This window comes from Callithrix jacchus, chromosome 9 (genome assembly GCF_049354715.1).
Source record: "Callithrix jacchus isolate 240 chromosome 9, calJac240_pri, whole genome shotgun sequence".
Classification (NCBI taxonomy): Eukaryota; Metazoa; Chordata; class Mammalia; order Primates; family Cebidae; genus Callithrix; species Callithrix jacchus.
Window position 1 is genome coordinate 70,465,051 of NC_133510.1, and position 21,361 is coordinate 70,486,411.

At 48.5% G+C, this 21,361-nt stretch overlaps 1 protein-coding gene across 6 annotated transcripts; it reads left to right on the forward strand.

Moving 5' to 3' along the window:
* Positions 1-19,372, forward strand: DHH (desert hedgehog signaling molecule). 6 transcript variants are annotated; one of them, XR_013521910.1, is made up of 5 exons: positions 1-581; positions 3,469-3,730; positions 4,307-4,983; positions 5,318-5,641; positions 17,906-18,068. XR_013521910.1 is itself a non-coding variant. In XM_054238574.2 (3 exons), the coding sequence occupies exons 1-3, from the start codon at positions 279-281 to the stop codon at positions 4,930-4,932; spliced, it is 1,191 nt and encodes a 396-aa protein (XP_054094549.1). In that variant the 5' UTR covers positions 1-278; the 3' UTR covers positions 4,933-8,126. The 6 variants fall into 6 exon arrangements, 1 of the variants encoding a protein (XP_054094549.1); XR_008473868.2 differs by lacking the exons at positions 5,318-5,641; positions 17,906-18,068 and adding an exon at positions 19,130-19,372; XR_013521909.1 differs by having other exon boundaries at positions 4,307-5,641.
* Positions 19,373-21,361: the final 1,989 nt, after the last annotated feature.

Consider the following 21,361-nt stretch of genomic DNA (forward strand, 5'->3'; position numbering starts at 1 on the left):
CTGGCAGCACCAGAGTCCTGCAGCAGAGACGGGCAGGGCTGGCACTCACCCACGACCCCCCTTCCCTCCTATGATGGTCCGTCAGTAGCAGGTCCTAGACCCCCCGGGGGCACGTGGGCAGAGCTAGCAGCAGGCAGGTGCGGGGAACCACAAGAGCTCTAGGGCACTCTGGGGGCAGCTCTGCCTGCTGCCCTCTCTGGTGCCTGTGGAGATGCCTAACTGACAGGAGAGTTAGTGAGGACAAGAACGCTCCCTTTTGGCCCACGTCTGCTGTATCCATGGCTCTGCTGGCCAACCTGCTGCCCCTGTGCTGCTTGGCACTTCTGGCGCTGCCGGCCCAGAGCTGCGGGCCGGGCCGGGGGCCGGTTGGCCGGCGCCGCTATGTGCGCAAGCAGCTCGTGCCGCTACTGTACAAGCAATTTGTGCCCGGCGTGCCCGAGCGGACCCTGGGTGCCAGTGGGCCAGCCGAGGGAAGGGTGGCAAGGGGCTCCGAGCGCTTCCGAGACCTGGTGCCCAACTACAACCCTGACATCATCTTCAAGGATGAGGAGAACAGTGGCGCCGACCGCCTGATGACCGAGGTAAGGAGGGCCTCTCCCCACCTGCGCCAGGGCCCTGCCAGCTCCTCCGTTTTCTTATGGCAGCCCAGGAGGGTGAGTCTAGTTTCACCTACAGAGACTTTAGCCTTAAAGATCTCCCTTGTCACCAGCCCCCTGCCCCAGAAAAAAAAAAAAAAGAAAAAAAAGAAAGAAACAATGAAAAAGAAAATCCTTGCTGGCTGGACAGAGTGGTTAAGGAGGGATCCCGACGGGAAGAGTCTGAGATGAGGAGGGGAGGGGGACTGACTAGTGAGAGTGAAGCTGGGAGAGGCAGCAAGGGCGGGGAAAGGAGGATGGCGGCAGGCGAGACGGGAAATGGCTGAGGCGTGGACCCGGGGTCAGCCACCCAGCCAGGCAGGAAGGGCTGGGGTGAGCTGGGGGCCAGGAGCTGGCAAGGCAGCAGACAGGTTTTACCCTTAGCCTGGCTCCTGACCTGATTGTAGAAAAGTTCTGTGGGCCAAAAAGAAGAGACTGAAGAGGGCTGGGAAAGGGGTGACTAAGGGTCAGGTCACCAGACTGTCTACCTGAGGAGGGGCTGAGCAGAAATTGCTTTTGGCATGGGAAACATGTCCTAGAACCAGGATACGCCTATTCTAGGGCTGTCCTAGGGTCTGAATGACAATCTTGGGGTAAATAGTCATCCTCAGTGAGAATAACAGATGGGCCCACCTGAGAATCAGAGGGCTCCTAAGTCTTCCAAGCTCCGCTTATGTCTGGAGCTTTCCTTGAAATTACATAATTAAGGTAAATTCAACTACCATTTTTGAGCATTGAAACTAAATGAACCTAGAGTGGGGTGGGCAATGCCTTGGAAGAGAAGTATCACCTCTGGCCAGTGATTTTTTAAATTTTTTGTAGAGGTGGGAACTTGCTATGTTGCCTAGGCTAGTCTTGAACTTCTGAGCTCAAAGGATCCTCCCACCTTGGCCTCCGGAAGTGCTGGGATTACAGGTGTGAGCCACTGCATCCAGCCTGGCCAGTGATATTGAATGTTAGAATTGAAAGAAAACTTGGAGGTCACATTCCTCTAACCCTCCCTACCCCCACAGCCACCCCCATTTTACATCCGAGAACTGGACTTTCACCAGAAGGAAAAGCAATTTAAAGTCTCACAACTAATTAGTGGCATGGCTGGGACTAGAATTCAGGACTCCTGATTCTAAGCCCTATATGCTTTCCATTACACCACCTAATTGTGTATGGAGTGGGGAGGTGGGGGGAGAGGGAGGGGTACGGATTTCCTCTGATTAATTGCCATAGTTTTCCAGGTTACTTTGTTAGGAAAACCTGTCCAGAGGAGAAAGAATTCCTTTTGCTTCTGCCCTGAAGGCTTCCTCCTACCCAGAGATTGGAAAGGGGACATTCCTTCTCTCCTCCTTGGCCATGGAACATTTTGGCCCTTTCCTCTGGCTGTCACCTGCAGCAGAGTGGGCAGAACAAGGGACAGGCTCAAGAGGAACTCCGACAGGCCTGGGAGCCCCCTCAGTCTTACTTATCTCCCACACCCTGACTGCAAAAGGCCTTCATTGAGTTGGCTCTGCACTGGGCTGCTGCCCCCGCAGGTCAGGGCCTCGGGGCCTCCTTAGGGGACGAAATGACAAAGTTGGAAGGAGCTACCACTTTTCCTGTATTCTCCCCACCCCCCAACTCTGCGGAGGTGGAGGCGACTAGAGAAGGAAAGGGGAAAAGTGTCTTTCTGTTAAGAGAAAACCAAGTCCGAGGTGAGAGATCAGAGGGGAAAGAAAAAAAGGAAGCTGTCCCTCTCTGCGCCTCCTCCCGCAGTGTCCCTGCTATGGTGCGCGCCAAGGTCTCCCGCTCCCAGACTGGAGCGGCCAAGATAACTGTGGTCTCACTCCCCCGGGTGCAAGCTTCCAGCCGCAGCTTCTTTTCCTCTTTTCCACTCTCACCCTGCAGGGGGCTCCCCAGATCCGCGCAAGGATCGCGTTATTCTCAGGTGCTACTCCCAGGCCCTTCTGGGCGGCATCGGGAGCAGAGATGGAGAGATGGGGGCTCTCCGGACTGACAGAGCCTTAGTTGGAACTGGGAAAACTGGCTTCGCTGGGGGAGGGGACCTAGCAGGCCGGAGCAGGGATCGGGGGCGCGGCTTTCTGCCCTTTCCTCTCCCTGAGCCGGGGCGGCTGAAAAGCGCCTTTGTGGCGGGAGCTGCTGAGTCCGCTTCTCCCAGCGTATCCCCGGCCTAGGCTCAGGATTCTCGCTCGGTTAAGTCATCCCGGAGAATGGCCATTGTACTTCGCGCAACCCCCGCCACCCCAGTCCTTTTTCCAGCAGCCTTGATCCCGCACGGCTCTTCTTGGGCACCTCTGTGGGGGGGCACCCAGAGCACGAAGGGGTTAATGCTAGGGGCCGAAAGGAGGAGGAGGAAGGAAGGAAGGAAGCGATGCCCGGTGCCAGGGAAGGCAATGAAACAAAAGATGAATCAGGCGGAGGGAGGGGAGCCGGGGCCTGGGGCGGGGGCCAGGCTCAAACAGGGGCTCCTCGGGAGCAACGAAGCCCTCCCTGACCACGCTTCCATTTGCCCTCCCAACTCTGGCCTTCTCCCAGGTTGAGCCACACTGTCCCAGAGCAAATAGGGTGAGGGACGGGCATTAAAAATGGGGAAAGAGCTAGGTATGGGCACCCCGTCTCAACCGCAGAGGTGACCCCACAGTTCTCCAACGACGCCCTGGGAACGGAATGCAGATTGGCGACACCATCTACTCAGACTCTCCTTTCTCCAGCACACTCAAAAGCTGGGAGAGGGAGGAGTGGGGCTGGAATAATAATGAATCAACCCTGCTATCTAGATCCCTTTCTCCCGGAGGGTGGTGGTAGTGGTGGTGGGGAGACTGACTCCTTTATTCCCCGCCAGCGTTGTAAGGAGAGAGTAAACGCGTTGGCCATTGCCGTGATGAACATGTGGCCCGGAGTGCGCCTACGAGTGACTGAGGGCTGGGACGAGGACGGCCACCACGCTCAGGATTCACTCCACTACGAAGGCCGTGCTTTGGACATCACCACGTCTGACCGCGACCGCAACAAGTATGGGTTGCTGGCGCGCCTCGCAGTGGAAGCCGGGTTCGACTGGGTCTACTACGAGTCCCGCAACCACGTCCACGTGTCGGTCAAAGCTGGTACAGTAGGGGGAGGGTGGTAAAATCCGCCAAAAGGGGGCTCCCTCCGAGAAACTGAGTCTGCAGTAGTCCTGTTGCCACCCTAGGGGAGACCGAGCGGGCTTTAGTGTTGAAAACCACTTGTCCATGCCGGGGCGGTGCCTCATGCCTGTAATCCCAGCACTTTGGGAGGCCAAGGCGGGCGAATCACTTGAGGTCAGGAGTTCCAGACTAGCCTGGCCAACATGGTGAAATCCCGTCTCTGCTATAAATACAAAAATTAGACGGGCGTGGTGGCGCATGCCTGTAATCCCAGCTACTCGGGAGGCTGAGACACGAGAATCGCTTGAACCCGGGAGTTGGAGGTTGCAGTGAGCCCAGATGGCGCCACTGAACTCCAGCCTGGGAGACAGAGCCAGACCTTGTCTCTAAATAAATAAGAAAGAGAAGAAAGAAAACCACCCTTCCTTTGGGGCCAGATTAGTGGGAAATTGTGTCGTCCAGGACTGGCGAGGTCTGCGCTGGCCTTGAGAATCGGTACCATCATTCTGGAACTGCGGGTCTTGATTCAACCCTTCCTGTGGTTGTTCCCTGCAGATAACTCACTGGCGGTCCGGGCGGGCGGCTGCTTTCCGGGAAATGCCACGGTGCGCCTGCGGAGCGGCGAGCGGAAGGGGCTGCGGGAACTGCATCGCGGAGACTGGGTTTTGGCGGCCGATGCGTCAGGCCGGGTGGTGCCCACGCCGGTTCTGCTCTTCCTGGACCGGGACTTGCAGCGCCGGGCTTCATTTGTGGCTGTGGAGACCGAGCGGCCTCCACGCAAACTGTTGCTCACGCCCTGGCACCTGGTGTTTGCTGCTCGAGGGCCGGCGCCCGCGCCAGGCGACTTTGCACCAGTGTTCGCGCGCCGGCTACGCGCTGGGGACTCGGTGCTGGCGCCAGGCGGGGACGCGCTTCGGCCGGCGCGCGTGGCCCGCGTGGCGCGGGAGGAAGCCGTGGGCGTGTTCGCGCCGCTCACCGCGCACGGGACGCTGCTGGTCAACGATGTCCTGGCCTCGTGCTACGCGGTTCTGGAGAGTCACCAGTGGGCACACCGCGCTTTTGCCCCCTTGCGCCTGCTGCACGCGCTCGGGGCGCTGCTCCCCGGCGGGGCTGTCCAGCCGACTGGCATGCACTGGTACTCTCGGCTCCTCTACCGCTTGGCAGAGGAGCTGCTGGGCTGAGCGTCCCAGGCATAGAAACCTCGAGGCGCCAAGGAAACAGGGGCCTGCTGGGTGAGATGTGGGGGTGTGGGCAGCAGCGGGAGCCGATTGGGAGGGAAAGAGAGGGAGGAGGAGGGAGAAAATGGGGCAATATGGAAACTGCCTGGCTTAGGGGCAACCTCAAACTGAGAGGAGGTGATCCCAGGTCTGATCTGGTGCGCACTCCTTAAGGAGGACTATTTAGCCTCTTCTCCAGTGCCTCAGCCCCACCCGATAATTTTATTTCTTATTTATAAATTGTAATATAATGCTCCCCATGCCCAACCTCCCAAGGTGAGGGGCTGGGGCATGGCATGAACATTGTGTGACACAGCCAGCCAGTCTGACATCTGACGTCTTCCTACAGGTGGGCTAATAAAAGGAAGGCTTTCAGGAGCTTACCGGAAAACACCTCCATTCAGAGGGTGATTCACCTCTAGAGAGAGGGAGAAAGGCGACCAACCTGAGTTAACTGCTTACTTCCGGCTCTCCCTCCTTCCTCAGCAGGGTCTTTGGTACCCTATTTCTCCCTTCAGAGGGGGCATCCCAATCCGTCAGCAACAGAGCCCACAAGAGTCATGCCCTTTTCCAGGCTGCTGTTTCCATCTCCCACCCAGAGAGGACCACATGTTTTGCTCCCGCGGCTGCATACTGACTGGAGGGGCCAGGGTTGTCCGGGGCGGGAAAGACCGTGAGCATCCCTTCTCTGTTTATAGGGGCTCCAGCAGAGGCTCAGGCCCCTATTAGTACTGATACTCAAAGCATCTAGTCCCCTATTGTTAGCCAGTAGTCCTGGTCCCATCCTACTCTGGTGGCAGAGTCTGGATGGGGTGGATGTTCTTTTCTGAGATGCCACTGGGCCAACTGATGACCCATGGGAAACCTGGCTAATAATTTGCCGTCCTCACATACTCGTGGCCAGAGAAAAGAAGGGGGGTTCGGTAGGGGGCTGGAATATTTCCTTACTGAAGGGCTGCTCAGAGAGAGAGAATGTGTTCAGCCTGAATGTATGTGAGGGAATAAGGACATAACAGCATTACAATCCAAGCTCCCCTCCTGACCGCTGGCCCTGGTGGTGTTTCTACTGGCCTGGTCTGCCCTCCTTCTCCCTCTTCCATTATCACCAATTCTGCTTCCCTAGCCTGGGTGTCAAAAGTTCTAACGCAGTAGGCACCTGTAATCCAGGTAGGCAGGTGACCCTGAGTTAGGAAGGGAAGCTCTGGAGGAAGCTGGGCTGCTCCAGAAGGGAAATATCGTGGGCGGCGTTAAGGCGGGTGAGGGGAAGTAGTCGGGGGTTGTTGGTATACGCGGAGCTCGCCCTTGCCAGTAGCAGCTGTGCGCTACTACCGCACAAGGGTCGTTGCTATACACCGCCCTCTGGTGGCCTTCAAGATAATTCTAGGCCTACGTATATCTCTAAGACGGAAAGTGGTCTCACACATGGAAGGGTGTACTGGACATGCGCAAAAGAGCCCGCTCGCAGGAGGGGAGTGATGATGGGTGGGCCTTGTTAAGCTGCCAGCGCTGAGCCACACATACCAGGAGCTGTCAAGAGTCCACCTGCTTCTCCTTGGGAAAGCCCTTCCAAACCATGGCACTTTTACATCCCTCCGGCCTAGTTTAGCTCTGTGGCTCCTGAAAGCGCAGATGTCCTAGTAGTATACCTGTAGTAGTCCAGACTTCCTTACATATCAAAGTTGCTGCCTCATGTCCCTCACCCTCATGACCTTTGAGTCCAGTTGTCAAGGTGGTGAAAGCATAATAGGGTTCCAGGTAGTGCTTGATAAAGGCAATATTTGAAAGCAGGCCAAGTTTATTTACCCTTGGTGTCCTTCCAACCACCATTGCCCTCAACCCACACTGGGTGTCTGTTGCCACCTTTGTTTTCCGTGTCTCAGAAGTACATCCCAAGCTGTGGACCTTTCCTACTTTCTAAACCTGCCCTTGTCTCTTTTTATCAGATCTGATGCCTTCCTGTCATGTCACCATGGGTAATGACTAATCCGATAAACAAATTAGTTTTCCTATGTTGATGGGCTCCTTGGTTTTACTGCCCTTCCCAGGTAATCAGGGAATACATGTAGCTTTTTTTTTTTTTTTTTTGAGACGGAGTTTCCCTCTTGTTACCTAGGCTGGAGTGCAATGGCGCGATCTCAGCTCACCGCAACCTCCGCCTCCTGGGTTCAGGCAATTCTCCTGCCTCAGCCTCCTGAGTAGCTGGGATTACAGGCACGCGCCACCATGCCCAGCTAATTTTTTTTTTTTTTTTTGTATCTTTAGAAGAGACAGGGTTTCACCATGTTGACCAGGATGGTCTTGATATCTTGACCTCGTGATCCACCGGCCTCGGCCTCCTAAAGTGCTGGGATTACAGGCTTGAGCCACTGCCCCCGGCCTACATGTAGTTTTTAAAGAGACAGGATCTTGCTCTGTCGCCCATGCTGGAGTGCAGTGGTGCAAACTTGGCTCCCAACCTCCTGGGCTCAAGTGATCCTCCCACCTCAGCCTCTGGAGTAGTTGGGAGGGACTACAGGTGCATGCCGCTATGCCTGGCTAATGTCTGTATTTTTTGTAGAGACAGAGTCTTGCTGTGTTGCCCAGGCTGGTCTTGAACTCCTGGGCTCCTGCCTTTGCTCCCCAAAGTGCTAGAATTACAGGTGTGAGCCACTGTGCCCAGCAGTAATACATATATCTTACAGTATTAACCTTTAACCATAAAATCATAATGGTGATGGTTCCAAGCACGGTAATATGTTAGCTAGGGAGCTATTTCAGGACAAGGAGAACTCATTGTTTTCCCTTAAACTACATCCTGTAAGTAATTTTCTAGGCTTGAGGCTTACCTCTAAACCCTCACTTCCTCCCTTTATTATCTTTATTCCTTTGAGGTCCCTCTTGGCTCTCAAAAAAAAAAAAAAAAAAAGCCATCACTTGCCTTCAGGCAGCAAAGCGCACCATCTCTGTGCAGCAGGTGGGCATATTCACTTGGCCACGCAAACACCTCCCAGTTGCAGCATCTTTTGCCAACAACAAAATAGGCAGTGAGGATTCGGCTTAGAAGTCAGATCCATCTGGGGACAATGATACCTCCCTGACAGGATGGTTGACAAGGGTTGTGCTCGATATGGAATAGGCACTCAGTAAATGTTTCTTATTCATTGGCCATTTCTCACTGACTTTGCTTCCTTATTGTTTCTTTCCTCACCACTCCACTAGAAGCATCAGCAGTGCAAACTTTCTGGGATTGTGTCACAGGACTTCCTGAAGCTGGAGGCATAGTAGTAGCATATCTGGAGTAGTCCAGATCAGATTTCCTTACATATCATAGTTGCTTCTTCATGTTCCTCACCTTTGTTTTTTTTTTCTTTTTTTTTCTGAGACGGAGTCTCGCTCTGTCACCAGGCTGCATGGCTGAGTGGCATGATCTCAGCTCATTGCAACCTCCGCCTCCTGGGTTCAAGCAATTCTTTTGCCTCAGCCTCCTGAGTAGCTGGGAGTACAGGCGTGTGCCACCATGCCCAGCTAATTTTTGCATTTTTAGTAGAGACAAGGTTTCATCATGTTGGCCAGGCGTGAGCCACTGTGCCCGGCCGTCCCTTACCTTTGTGACCCTTGAGCTCAGTAGTCAAGGAGGTGAAAGCATAATGGGGTTCTGGGTAATGCGTGAGACTACTTTTCTGAAGAAGTATGGTTAAAAATGATCTTGTTTTGAGAATCTATGAAGCATTTTGTGATCACCCTGGCAATATCTCTCCGCATACTAAGAAATCAGAGTTGAGAACCACGGCCTAAAAGGTTCGGGTGACTTGTTTATCTGCCCAGAATCCAGTCTTTTATTCCTTCTTTCCTTTCTTCAAGCAGGATTTACTGAACATATGCAGTGTAGCCCTGTATTCCGAACTAAAAAACAAAAACGGTTAAGAAACAGCTTCTTCCCTGGAAAAGTAGACATAAACCCAGAAAATATTTAACATTGTTACTTAATTGGGATGAGATGAACAGGTGATAAATGCCATATTAGTACAGAGAAGGCCCTGTGGAGAAAGGAGGGCCTGACTAGGATGCTGAAGCGTGTGTAGGCGGAAGAGGCTGGAAAGGGCATTCCAGGCAGGACATCATGAGCAAGGACTCGGAATCTGAGATGAAGATGTGCAACTTATTTGGAGCAAAAGCCTGGGAGTGTAACAATATGTAGCTAATGGTTCCTGAGAATTTAAGATATGCTAGGCCCTGCTCTGATATTTTACCTGCATTGTCTTCTTTTTTTTTTTTTTTGAGGCAGAGTTTCACTCTTGTTGCCCAGGCTGGTAATATGCCTAAGTCACCACAGCCAGTAAGTGGCAAAATGAAGCAGGAGTAACAGAACTAAGACTTGGGCCAGGTGCGGTGGCTCATGCCTGTAATCCCAGCACTTTGGGAAGCCAAGGTAGGCAGATCACTTGAGGTCAGGAGTTCGAGACCAGCCTGGCCAACATGGTGAAACTCTGTCTCTACTAAAAATACAAAATTAGCCAGGCATGGTGGTGGGCGCCTGTAATCCCAGCTACACTGGAGGCTGAGGCAGGAGAGTCACTTGAACCTGGACGGCGGAGGTTGCAGTGAGCTGAGATCGAACCACTGTACTCCAGCCTGGGTAACGAAGTGAGATTCTGTCTCAAAAAAGGAAAAAAGAAAAAGAAAAAAAATCAGACTGGACAACATAGTGAGATCTGGTCTCTACAAAAAATAATTTAAAAAATTAGCCAGGTGTGGTGGTTCGTGCCTGTAGTCCCAGCTATCTGGGGGGCTGAGATGGGAGGATCACATCAGCCCAGGAATTCGAAGTTGCCGTGAACTATGATCACACCACTGCACTCCAGCCTGGGTGACAGAGCAAGAGCTCAAAATAATCAAATAAATACAAAAGAAATAAGACCACCTTGATGAATGGGGCCGCATTTTGTTGGACCTTAAGCTGTTTTTCGCTTTTGCTCCTTCCCTTCACTGAATCACTGTAAAGTTCTCCCCTTTCTGACAGTTATTTCTCTCTCATTTTCCTTGGCTCCCTAACTGAAGCTATCTAGCCATCCAGTTAAGGAAATACGTATATTGATATAGCTTTCTGGCAGGAATCTGCAGCAGGCTGGTATGCTAACACCAAAAGCATAAGAAGACCCTTAACTCTTTTTGGACTAGAGAAGGAGAGGGAAAATTGAACTTTGTTATGGACTAAATGTTCGTGTCTCCTCCTCACAGCTCAAATTCATATATTGAAGCCTTAACCCCTACTGTGTCTGTATTTGAAGATGGGGAATCTAAGGAAGTAATTAAGGTGTTTGTTTTGTTTTTTGAGATGGAGTCTTGCTCTGTTGCCAGGCTGGAGTGAGTGGCATAGTCTCAGCTCACTGCAACCTCTGCCTCCTGGGTTCAAGGGATTCCCCTGCCTTAGCCTCCTGAGTAACTAGGACTACAGGTACATGCCACCACACCTGGCTAATTTTTTGTATTTTAGTAGAGACCAGGTTTCACCATGTTGGCCAGGATGGTCTCAATCTCCTGACCTCGAGATCCTCCTGCTTTGGCCTCCCAAAGTGCTGGGATTACAGGCATGAGCCACCGAGCCTGACCAGAGGTAATTAAGGTTAAATGAGGTTATAAGGTTAGGGCCCTGATCCTATAGGATTAGTGCTCTTATAAGAAGAGACAGCAGGCCAAGCATGGTGGCTCATGCCAGTAATCTCAGCACTTCAGGAGGCCGAGGAAGGCGGAACACAAAGTCAGGAGTTGGAGACTAGCCTGGCCAACATAATGAAACCCCATCTCTACCAAAAATACAAAAATTAGCCGGGTGTGGTGGCACACACATGCAGTCTCAGCTACTGAGGCAGAAGAATCACTTGACCCTGGGAGCATGAACCTGGGAGGCAGAGGTTGCAGTGAGCCAAAACCACACCACTGCACTTCAGCCTGGATGACAAAGTGAGATTCTGTCTCAAAAAAAAAAAAAAAAAAGACAGCAGAGTGCTTGGGTACTCCCCCTACCACATGCACTGAGGAAAGGCCAGGTGAGGACATAGTGAGAAGGTGGCTGTCTACAAGACAGGCAGAGAGCCCTACCCAGAAGGCACATCAGCTAGAACCTTGATCTTGGACTTCTAACCTCCAGAACTGTGAGAAAACAAATTTCTGTTATTTAAGCCACCTAGTCTGTGGTATTTTGTTATGGCAACTCTAGCAACCTAGTTCAAGCTTTCAGAAATATTTGGAGTAGAAAGAGGCCATTGCTGAGACAGGGTCTCTACATAGTGAAAGTAATCAGCTGTCCTTGAAAAATGAGCATTTTTTTTTTCTTTGAGACGGAGGAGTTTCACTCTTGCTACCCAGGCTGGAGTGCAGTGGCGTGATCTCGGCTCACTTTAACCTCCACCTCCCGAGTTCAAGTGATTCTCCTACCTCAGCCTCCCAAGTAGCTGGGATTACAGGCATGTGCCACCATGCCCAGCTAATTTTTGTATTTTTAGTAGAGATGGGGTTTCACCATGTTAGCCGGGCTGGCCTCGAATTCTTGACCTCACACGATCTGCCCACCTCGTCTTTCCAAAGTGTTGGGATTAAAAGCGTGGGCCACCGCACCTGGCCAAAAAAATGAGCATTTCTGACTTAGAAACTTCACATGGTTATTTAATTTAACTTAATTCAGTTAATGAATTAACTTAACTGAATTAAGAGATGGAGTCTCACTCTGTCGCCCAGGCTGGAGTGTAGTGGCGAGGTCTAGGCTCACTGCAACCTCAGCCTCCTGGGTTCAAGTGATTCTCCTGCCTCAGCCTCTCTAGTAGTATCTGGGATTACAGGCTGCTGCCATCACGCCCAACTAATTTTTTTTTTTTTTTTTTTTTTTGTATTTTTAGTAGAGACTGGGTTTCACCATGTTGGCCAGGTTGGTTTTGAACTCCTGACCTCAAGTAATCCCCACCTCAGCCTTCCAAAGTGCTGGGATTACAGGTGTGAGCCACCTCGCCTGGACTTTTTTTTTTTTTTTAATATTTATTTATCTATTTTGAGACAGGGTCTCGTTCCCATCACCCAGGTGGAAGTGCAGTTGCATGATCTCGGCTCATTGCAGCCTTAACCTCTCAGGCTCAAGAGATCCTCCTGCCTCATTTTTCTGGTAGAGATGAGGTCTCACTATGTTGTAGAGGCTGGTCTAGAACTCCCGAGCTCAAGTGATCCTCACACCTAAGACTCCCAAAGTGCTGGGATTACAGGTGGGAGCCACTGCACCCAGCTAATTATTTATTTGTTGAGAGTCTCATTATGTTGCCCAGGCTGAAGTGCAGGGGCACAGTCATGAATCACGGCAGCCTCGACCTCCCAGGCTCAAACGATCCTCCCACCTGAGCCTTCTGAGTAGCTAGGACTACAGGTGTGTGCCACCACACCTGGCTAATTTATGTATTTTTTGTAGAGACAGGGTCTCACTATGTTGTCCATGCTTGGTTTCAAACTCCTGGCCTCCAAGCAATTCTCCCACCTTGGCCTCCCAAAGTGCTGGGATTACAGTCATGAGTCACTGCACCTGGCCTACATGTTTATTTTATTTTAATTTTTTTTTAAAAAGGGATGGGGTCAGCTGGGCACAGTGGCTCACACCTGTAATCCCAGCGCGTTGGGAGGACGAGGTGGGTGGATCATCTGAGGTCAGGAGTTTGAGACAAGCCTAACCAACATGGAGAAAACTTGTCTCTACTAAAAATACAAAATTAGCTGGCATGGTGCTGCATGCCTGTAATCCCAGCTACTTGGGAGGCAGAGGCAGGAGAATTTTTTGAATCCAGGAGGTGGAGGTTGTGGTGAGCTGATATCTCACCATTGTACTCCAACCTGGGCAACAAGAGCAAAACTCTGTCTCGGGAAAAAAAAAAAAAAAAAAAGGCCAGGTGCAGTGGTTTACACCTGTAATCCCAGCACTTTGAGAGACCAAGGGAGGTGGATCACAAGGTCAGGAGTTTGAGACCAACTTGGCCAAATGATGAAACCCCATCTCTACTAAAAATACAAAAATTAAGCTGGGTGTGGTGGCAGGCACTTGTAGTCCCAGCTACTCAAAAGGCTGAGGCAGGAGAATTGCTTGAACACAGGAGGCGGAGGCTGCAGTAAACCAAGATTGTGCCATTGCACTTGAGCCTGGGTGACAGAGCAAGACTCCATCTCAAAAAAAAAAGGGGGGGGGGGATGGGGTCTTGTTACGTTGCCCAGGTTGGTCTCAAATTCCTGAATTCAAGTGATCCTCCTACCTTCGCCTCCCAAAGTGTTGGTACCATAGGCGTGAGTCACCAGGCCCTGCCTACATGTTTATTTTTGAGTGTGCTTTGTAGTCTGTGTAATATTGGAGGGAACTTTCCTCTTTGGCTGGAAGACTGAGGCAGCTATCACGGGAAAGAAGGTGGTCAGGGTCTATTTCCCTGCAAGTAATTTTGTGGCCAATTAGCACATTGTCATTGTTGTTGTCTCTGTATGTGACTTGGTGGATGTATTCAAATAAGCATCTCCCTGAGAGGAGGTTATTTTCAGTTCAGTAAGATTTCATGAGTGACTACTATTCGTCAAGTATTGCGCTATGTGATGGAGCTAGGACAATAGAGACAGGCAGGGACACCATCCCTTCTCCCCATGGCTCTTAGAATTCATCTGGCAAGACAGGCATAAATGGTTAGAGGTTGTCGTTGTTGTTTGAGATGGAGTCTCGCTCTGTCACCCAGGCTGGAGTCCAGCAGCATGATCTCGGCTCACTGCACCCTCTGCCACCTGGGTTCAAGCAATTCTCTGCCTCAGTCTCCCAAGTAGCTGGGATTATAGGCGCCCGCCACCACACCTGGCTAATTTGTGTATTTTTAGTAGAGACAGGGTTTCACCATCTTGGCCAGGCTGAGTCTTGAACTCCTGACCTCTTAATCCACCCGCCTCGGCCTCCCAAATTGCTAGGATTCTAGGTGTGAGACCTGAAAGATGAGTGTGAGTTGTCCAAGAGGGAACAGCATGTGCAAAGTCCTGGATTTGGGGAGTAAAAGTAAGCTGAAACTGAGGAGCATCAAGGGAGCACCAGCAAGTTTAGTATAGCTAGAGGGCGATGAGATCTGGGTCTTGCACTTCGCAGGCTGGAGTGCAGTAGTGCCACCATAGCTCACTGAAGCCTGGAATGCCTGAGCTCAAGCCAGCCTCCTGCCTTAACCTGCTGAGTAACTTGTAGCAACACCCCCCCACAACAAAAAAATGGGAAACTAGCAATTGGATAGTACTTATTTATTTATTTGTGATTTTTTTAGATGGGGCATTTTTGCTCTTATTGCCCAGGATGGAGTGCAATGGCGTGATCTCGGCTCACTGCAACCTCTACCTCCCAGGTTCAAGCAATTCTCCTGCCTCAGCCTCCCAAGTAGTTGGGATTACAGGCATGCATCATCATGCCAACCTAATTTTGTATTTTTAGTAGAGACAGGGTTTCACCATGTTGGTAAGGCTGGTCTTGAACTCCCAACCTCAGGTGATCCACCCACATCAGCCTCCCAAAGTGCTGGGATTACAGGAGTGAGCCACTGCATCCGGCCAGATAGGACTTTTTAGATAGCCTTTATCCCTGTGTAGATTGGTCTTCATTTGAGTATTTGAATATCCTTGCTCTAGTTTCAGTCACAAATAGGAAATGCTCCCACTCCTACACGGAGTGTGTTATGAGAACAGATGGTGGGAACAGTGTAAGGAAATTGGAGCTGGATAGGATAGACTAGGATAGGAACAGAATTGAAGGTGATACCACCAGGCCTGGCTTTGCTTCTCTCAGAAACCTAAACTATGTCTCAACTTCTCTCCTTGGGACTGTATAACTTCAGAACACAGTTGTCTGATTTCAAACCACACGATGTCCAACAGAAGTCCTTTGAACTGGGTACTTCTTCTCTGTTATTCCCTTTTGATTTCCAGTGATCCATTCAGCAGACCCTTGGTTTAGCTTGGAGTTGAGGGCCACGAGTGGAGATAGAGCTGTCACCCTAAGAGCCATGCCTGGGGTGAACATTGCAGCTGCCCAGGGAACAGCTGGTTAAGCCCTCAGCAGCTGCAACAGCTGGGATTCCACCCAACATTTGATCTGGGATTAATCCCATTTCCTCCACACACATCCCGTCCTTGTTCCAGCCCCTGGCTAGTCTATAGTATCTTGCAGAATCTTTGAGTATAGATATTGCAGTCCCCTTCCTTAAATAGGTTGGAGACAAAGTCACCCACCTTCTCATTCTCTTGGAAGCAGCTGGCCCAAAGCACCTTGGGACCGCTACGGAAGGAGGATGTAGGTCTTTCACTCTCTCTCAGCCCCCTTTCCCTCTCTCTATATTTCAATAAATTGACTAAGATGAGTAGTCTTTAAATTGTCTGATTTTCAATAACTCAGAATTGTCCAACGATGATGGGACTTCTTTGTTGAGATGGGAGGAGAATTTCCTTTATCTTTGAAAGACTACACCAAGGCCTAGATACTATTGGTGGGGGTGTCTGGGGAGGATCAAACATCATGCCAGTGGTTGTCACTTTTAAACTGATTGCTTCTCACTTAACTGTGATTCTACAGTTAAAAACAATAGGGCTATATATTCTACTTGGTTCCTATTCACCAGCTGTGTGGCCTTGAGTAAACAGAGGCTACCATTAGGTACTTTCAAGACGTTGGAAATGAAGAAGTGCTCTGAGATTTAAATAAGGCAAATAAACACAGGAAGGCACAAGGCAGTAACTCCCAGATCCAAACCTGACTCCCTCCCTTCCACACATATTTATTAAGCCTCTGCAAATACTAATAGGCATAGTACTATATTAAGGATTTTGATATTTTTTCTGGAGTCATAAGCAGTCATTTTAGTGGATTAAATTAATTTAATTAGGTTTTAGCTTGGAGGAGTAGTCTGATCAAATTTGGATTTTAAAAAGATCACTCTATTAGCTGGGCATGGTGGCAGGCGCCTGTAATCCCAGCTGAGATCTCGGGAGCTGAGGCATAAGAATCGCTTAAACCTTTGAGGTGGAGGTTGCAGTGAGCCAAGATTGTACCACTCCTCTTTTCTTCTCCCCTCGCCTCCTCTTCTCTTCTCTTCTTTTTTCCATGTCATAGGTCCCAGGAACCATAAGATTATTTAATCTTATCCTCCAATTCTATTGGATTTTCTTATAAGCAACTTTAGTCTATTCAAAGTAGGAATATTTGTGAAGTTGTGGTTTTGGCATGATACTTATTGTTTTTTCTACCACATATTAAAAATTACGTAATAAGGCTGGGTGCAGTGGCTCACATTTGTAATCCCAGCACTTTGGGAGGCCGAGGTGGGTGGGTTACTTGAGGCCAGGAGTTTAAGACCAGCCAACATGTGAAACCCCGTCTCTACCAAAAAATACCAAAATTATCCAGGTCTGATGGCTTATACCTGTAGTCCCAGCTATTCAGGAGGCTGAGGCAGGAGAATCACTTGAGCCCAGGAGGCAGAGGTTGCAGTGAGCTGAGATCACCCCACTGCACTCCAGCCTGGGTGACAGAGTAAGACCCTCTCTAAAAAAAAAAAAAAAGAAAGAAAGAAAGAAAAGAAAAAGAAAACCAACCCCCCCGCCCCGCACTACATAACAAAACTTTAAAAAAGTTTGTGTGTTACATAAGTTATCTTGTATACCATTAGTGGTATATTTGGAAATGGTAAGGTCATAAAGTTCAAGTTCTTGGCCGGGTGTGGTGGCTCAGACCTTTAATCCCAGCAGTTTGGGAAGCCAGGGTGGGTGGATCACCCCGGGTCAGGAGTTCGAGACCAGCCTGGTCAACATGATGAACTCCATCTCTACTAAAAATACAAAAATTAGCTGGGTATGGTGGCGGGTGCTGTAGTCCCAGCTACTCGGGAGACTGAAGCAGGAGAATCCCTTGAACCCAGGAGGCAGAGGTTGCAGAGAGTGAGCTGAGATCATGCCATTGCACTCCAGCCTGGGCGACAGTGAGACTCATCTAAAAAAAAAAAAGTGGTCCTGCAGAGAGGGAATAGGGGAATAAACACATTCCAACCTTTTCTTCTCTGTCTTCCAGTCTGTGGCCAATGCTTCCTATTAGCTAAAGCTAGCTGGAAGCCAGAGGGTATTACTGCTGTCTATAAAGATCAGCCTTCCAGGAGCAAAGAGCAGAAGGGAGAAGGGTAAAGGAGAATCTGGAGGGGTAAATGGAAAATGTGAGTTAATAAGAACCAGAGAACTCTATAGTCTGGGTCTTCAGAGAAGGGTCTTCAGATTAGAAAGAACATGACCATGGCAGGGAGCACCTGAAAGTAACTTCTTAGTTAATGTAAATCTAAGAACATGGCAGGTTTGCACTTTAAAATTAAAAAAAAATTTGTTGCTATGACTGGAAACCAAGTTTTCATATTATCTTAAGTCTGTATTTACACATGATTTTCAACGGTTGATGCCAAAATTAGATAATCATCCATTTTCCTGATTAGAAGACCCTGGAACAAAAAGTATTGTTTGGCCAACTTGAGCAAACTTTTAGGAATTATATAATCAAATGTCTAATTTATAATATTTAATTTATTAACATATATACTGTATATATTTAAAATTACATAGCCTATAAAATAATAAACTGATATTATTTTGCTGATTTTCCATTCTTACATTTTTTTTTTGAGATGAAGTCTTGCTCTGTTGCTCAGGTTGGAGTGCAATGGCATGATCCTGGCATATGCCACCGTGCCTGGCTAATTTTGTATTTTTAGTAGACAGGGTTTCACCATGTTGGTCAGACTGGTCTTGAACCCCTGACCTCAGATGATCTGCTTGCTTCAGCCTCCCAAAGTGCTGGGATTACAGGCGTGAGCTACCGCGCCTGACTAAAATATTCATTTTCAATATAAGTGCATTTATGATCACTAGATCCTCTTTTGCAACTTAGATATGCTGATGAAGGTGAACTCATCTTGTGGCCATGAGGTGACAAGCATAAGGGAAGAGTTAAGAGAACTGCAGGTACCAGACCTGGCATTACGGAGCAACTGGACTGATGCTGCTTACCTCCAGCGTTGTTACTTAAGAAAAATAAATCTTTATTTGTTTAAGCTATTGCAACTGGGTTTTTCTGTTACTGAAGCCAAGTGTGTTCTTAATATTCAAGTGACTGCAACAGATTCAATATCAGATAGTTCAGTTACTGTAGGTCAGGCACCCAATATCGAGGTTTCTATGACAGATGTCATAGATGACTGACTTCATTGTCTACCATGAAAGTGCAATCAGAGTGCTCCAGGGTGGTGTTTATGTTGAGAATTGAGTTGTAGGGCTCAACTACAGCTGTGGAAACCTGGAGGTTCTAGGTAAATAGAGAACTCCAGGTTGCACTTCTTGTCATAATTAATCTGGTCTGTACTAGATTGAAAAATATAGCTACAATATTTTGCCATTTCTCCCATGGAGAAATGGAGTCTATTTCCCCATGCCTTGAATCTGGGATGGCTTTTTGACTTGCTTAGGCTACTAACATGGAGCAGAACTTGTGTAGGATGAGTTTCAAAGCCTAAGGCCTCAAGAGGCCATGCACTGTCCTATCTTTGCCTTCTTGGATGCTTCTGCCACCCAAGAAGCTTAGGCTGTACCACTAAGTGATGAGAGATGTGGAGAGACAGAGGCCTAGCCAATAGCCAGCACCAAGGCTCCAGACACGAGTGCGGTCACTTTAGACCTTCCATTCCCAGTGGAGCTTCCACTGATTAGCCACAAGAGTCAGCCCAGAAGAGGCAACAGAAGAATCATCAGTTCAACCCACAGAATCCTGAGAAATAGAGATTGTTTTAAGCCACCAAATTTTGATGTAGTTTGTTATGCAATAATAGGTAATTGATATATTAGTGGGCAGGAAGGTGAACCCTAACTGTGGAAAACAAAGAACCCCTGAATACCTGGGCAATGGAGTCCATTAGAAAAGACATGCCATATAATTTGGATGCAAACAGAGTAGAGACATTTTTCACTCTTCCCAGAGATACTTAAAACAGTTTTCTGGGAACATCTTATCTTTATTTTGTCTCAGTTGTTTGAGACATAGCAATGTATGATGGTGTCACCAGAAATGTTTTTTTTAGGCTGGATTCAGTGGCTCACATCTGTAATCTCTGTGTTTTAGGGGGCTGAGGAGGAAAAGTTGCTTGAGGCCAGGAGTTCAAGACTAGCCTGGGAGCGACCCCATCTCTCAAGAAAAAAAAAATTAGCCGGGCATATGGTGGTGCATGCCTGTAGTCTCAGCTACTCAGGAAGCTAAGGTAGGAGAATCACCTGAGCCCAGGAGGTTGAGGCTGCAGTGCACCAAAATCATGCCATTGCACTCCAGCCTGGGCAATCAGAGGGAGAGCCTGTCTCAAAAATAAATAATAAAATAAAATAAGATAAAAATAATAAAAACAAAAGAAATGTAATTCCAAGTCCATTTAGCTAACTTTAGGATGAATTGCTTTATTTCCTATTGTTGTATATAAATAATATATAATAAATATATTTATTATATATTAAATAATATTTATTTTATATACTACATATTTAAATATATATATTTTTTGGCCACTTATCCCCAAGTTCTATTCTTGCTTTATTTGATCCTATTTTTGTGATCTTTACTAAATAAACCATTTATGCATTACTTTTCAAAGTAATTGATATTTAATAAACAAATATTTAATCAACCAGTATCTCCTAAAATGTACAGGTTTTATAGATTGGCTTATGAAACATCTCATTTTTTGGCTGGGCGTGGTGGCTCACGCCTATAATCCCAGCACTTTGGGAGGCTGAGGCTGGCGGATCAGGAGGTCAAGAGATCAAGATCATCCTGGCCAACAGGGTGAAACCCCATCTCTACTAAAAATACAAAAAAATTAGCTGGGTGTGGTGGTGAACACCTGTAGTCCCAGCTACTTGGGAGTCTGAGGCAGGAGAATTGCTTGAACCCGGGAGGCAGAGGTTGCAGTGAGCTGAGGTCACGCCACTGCACTCTAGCCTGGAGTGTGACTCTGTCTCAAAAAAAAGAAGAAAAAGAAACATCTCATTTTTTTGTTTTTTTGGAGAGGAAGTCTTGCTCTTTTGCCCAGGCTGGAGTGCAGTGACATCATCTTGGCTCACTGCAGCCTCTGTCTCCCAGGTTCAGGTAATTCTCCTGCCTCAGCCTCCTGAATAGCTGAGACTACAGGTGTGTGCCACCACGCCTGGCTAATTTTTGTATTTTTAGTAGAGACGGGGTTTTACCATGTTGGCCAGACTGGTCTCTAATTCCTGACCTCAGGTTTCCCGCCTACCTCAGCCTCCCGAAGTGCTAGGATTACAGGTGTAAGCCCCCATGCCCAGCCTCTCTTTTTTTTTTTTTAATACAGGGTCTCTGTTCCCTAGACTGGAGGACAGAGGCATAAACATGGCTCATTGCAACCTTGTCCTTCTTGGGCTCAGGTGATCCTTTCACTTCAGCCTTCCAAGTAGCTGGGACTACAGGTACATGTTATCATGCCTGCCTAATTCTTCTTTTTTTTTTTTTAAATAGAGATAAGGTTTTGCCATGTTGCCTACCTATGCTGGTCTCGAATTCCTGAGTTGAAGTGATTCACCCACCTGGCCTCCCAAAGTCCTGGGATTACAGGCCTGAGCCACCACGTCAGGCCAAAACATTAATTTCTAATCACTTTGTTTTTTGCCTTCCTTACCTATAGACATTGGAAAAGAAAATGCTAAAATTTCCAAGTTCCCTTACAACTACAGATGGCCATATAAAGCACACCATCTTTTATAGCACTTAACACTATCTGATATTTCCTGTTTTTTTTTTTTCTTTTTTTTTTTTTTGGTGAATCGGAGTCTCATTTTGTCACCCAGGCTAGAGTGCAATGGCGCCATCTCAGCTCACTGCAACTTCCGCCTCCCTGGTTCAAGTAATTCTTCTGCCTCAGTCTCCCGAGTAGCTGGGATTACAGGGGCCCACCACCACGCCTGGCTAATTTTTGTATTTTTAGTAGAGACAGGGTTTCACCATGTTGGCCAGGCTGGTCTCTTGGCCAGGCTAGTCTTGAACTCTTGATCTCGTGATACGCCCGCCTCAGCCTTCCAAAGTGCTGGGATTGCAGGCGTTAGCCACTGCGTCCGGCGTATTTCCTTATCATATGTTTGTTTCTCCCTTCATAAGAGCAGACACAGTCTGTCATGTCCATGTTCTGTCCCCAAAGCTGAAGCAATGGCTGTAACCTGTGGTATATACTCAATATTTGTTGAAAAATGAATGTTTGAGGATCATGATGATGAAGAAGAAACCTCAGACTACTTGATCATAAATTCTAGCAATTTCTGCAAGAACAAGGATTGCAGTTTGAAATTAGATGCT

Bases quoted from the DNA above. Each gene is read 5' to 3' on its own strand.
- DHH (XM_054238574.2), top strand. From the start codon at position 279: ATGGCTCTGCTGGCCAACCTGCTGCCCCTGTGCTGCTTGGCACTTCTG. The intron at 582-3,468 runs GTAAGGAGGGCC...ATTCCCCGCCAG, and splicing joins CCGACCGCCTGATGACCGAG to CGTTGTAAGGAGAGAGTAAA. The intron at 3,731-4,306 runs GTACAGTAGGGG...TGTTCCCTGCAG, and splicing joins CCACGTGTCGGTCAAAGCTG to ATAACTCACTGGCGGTCCGG.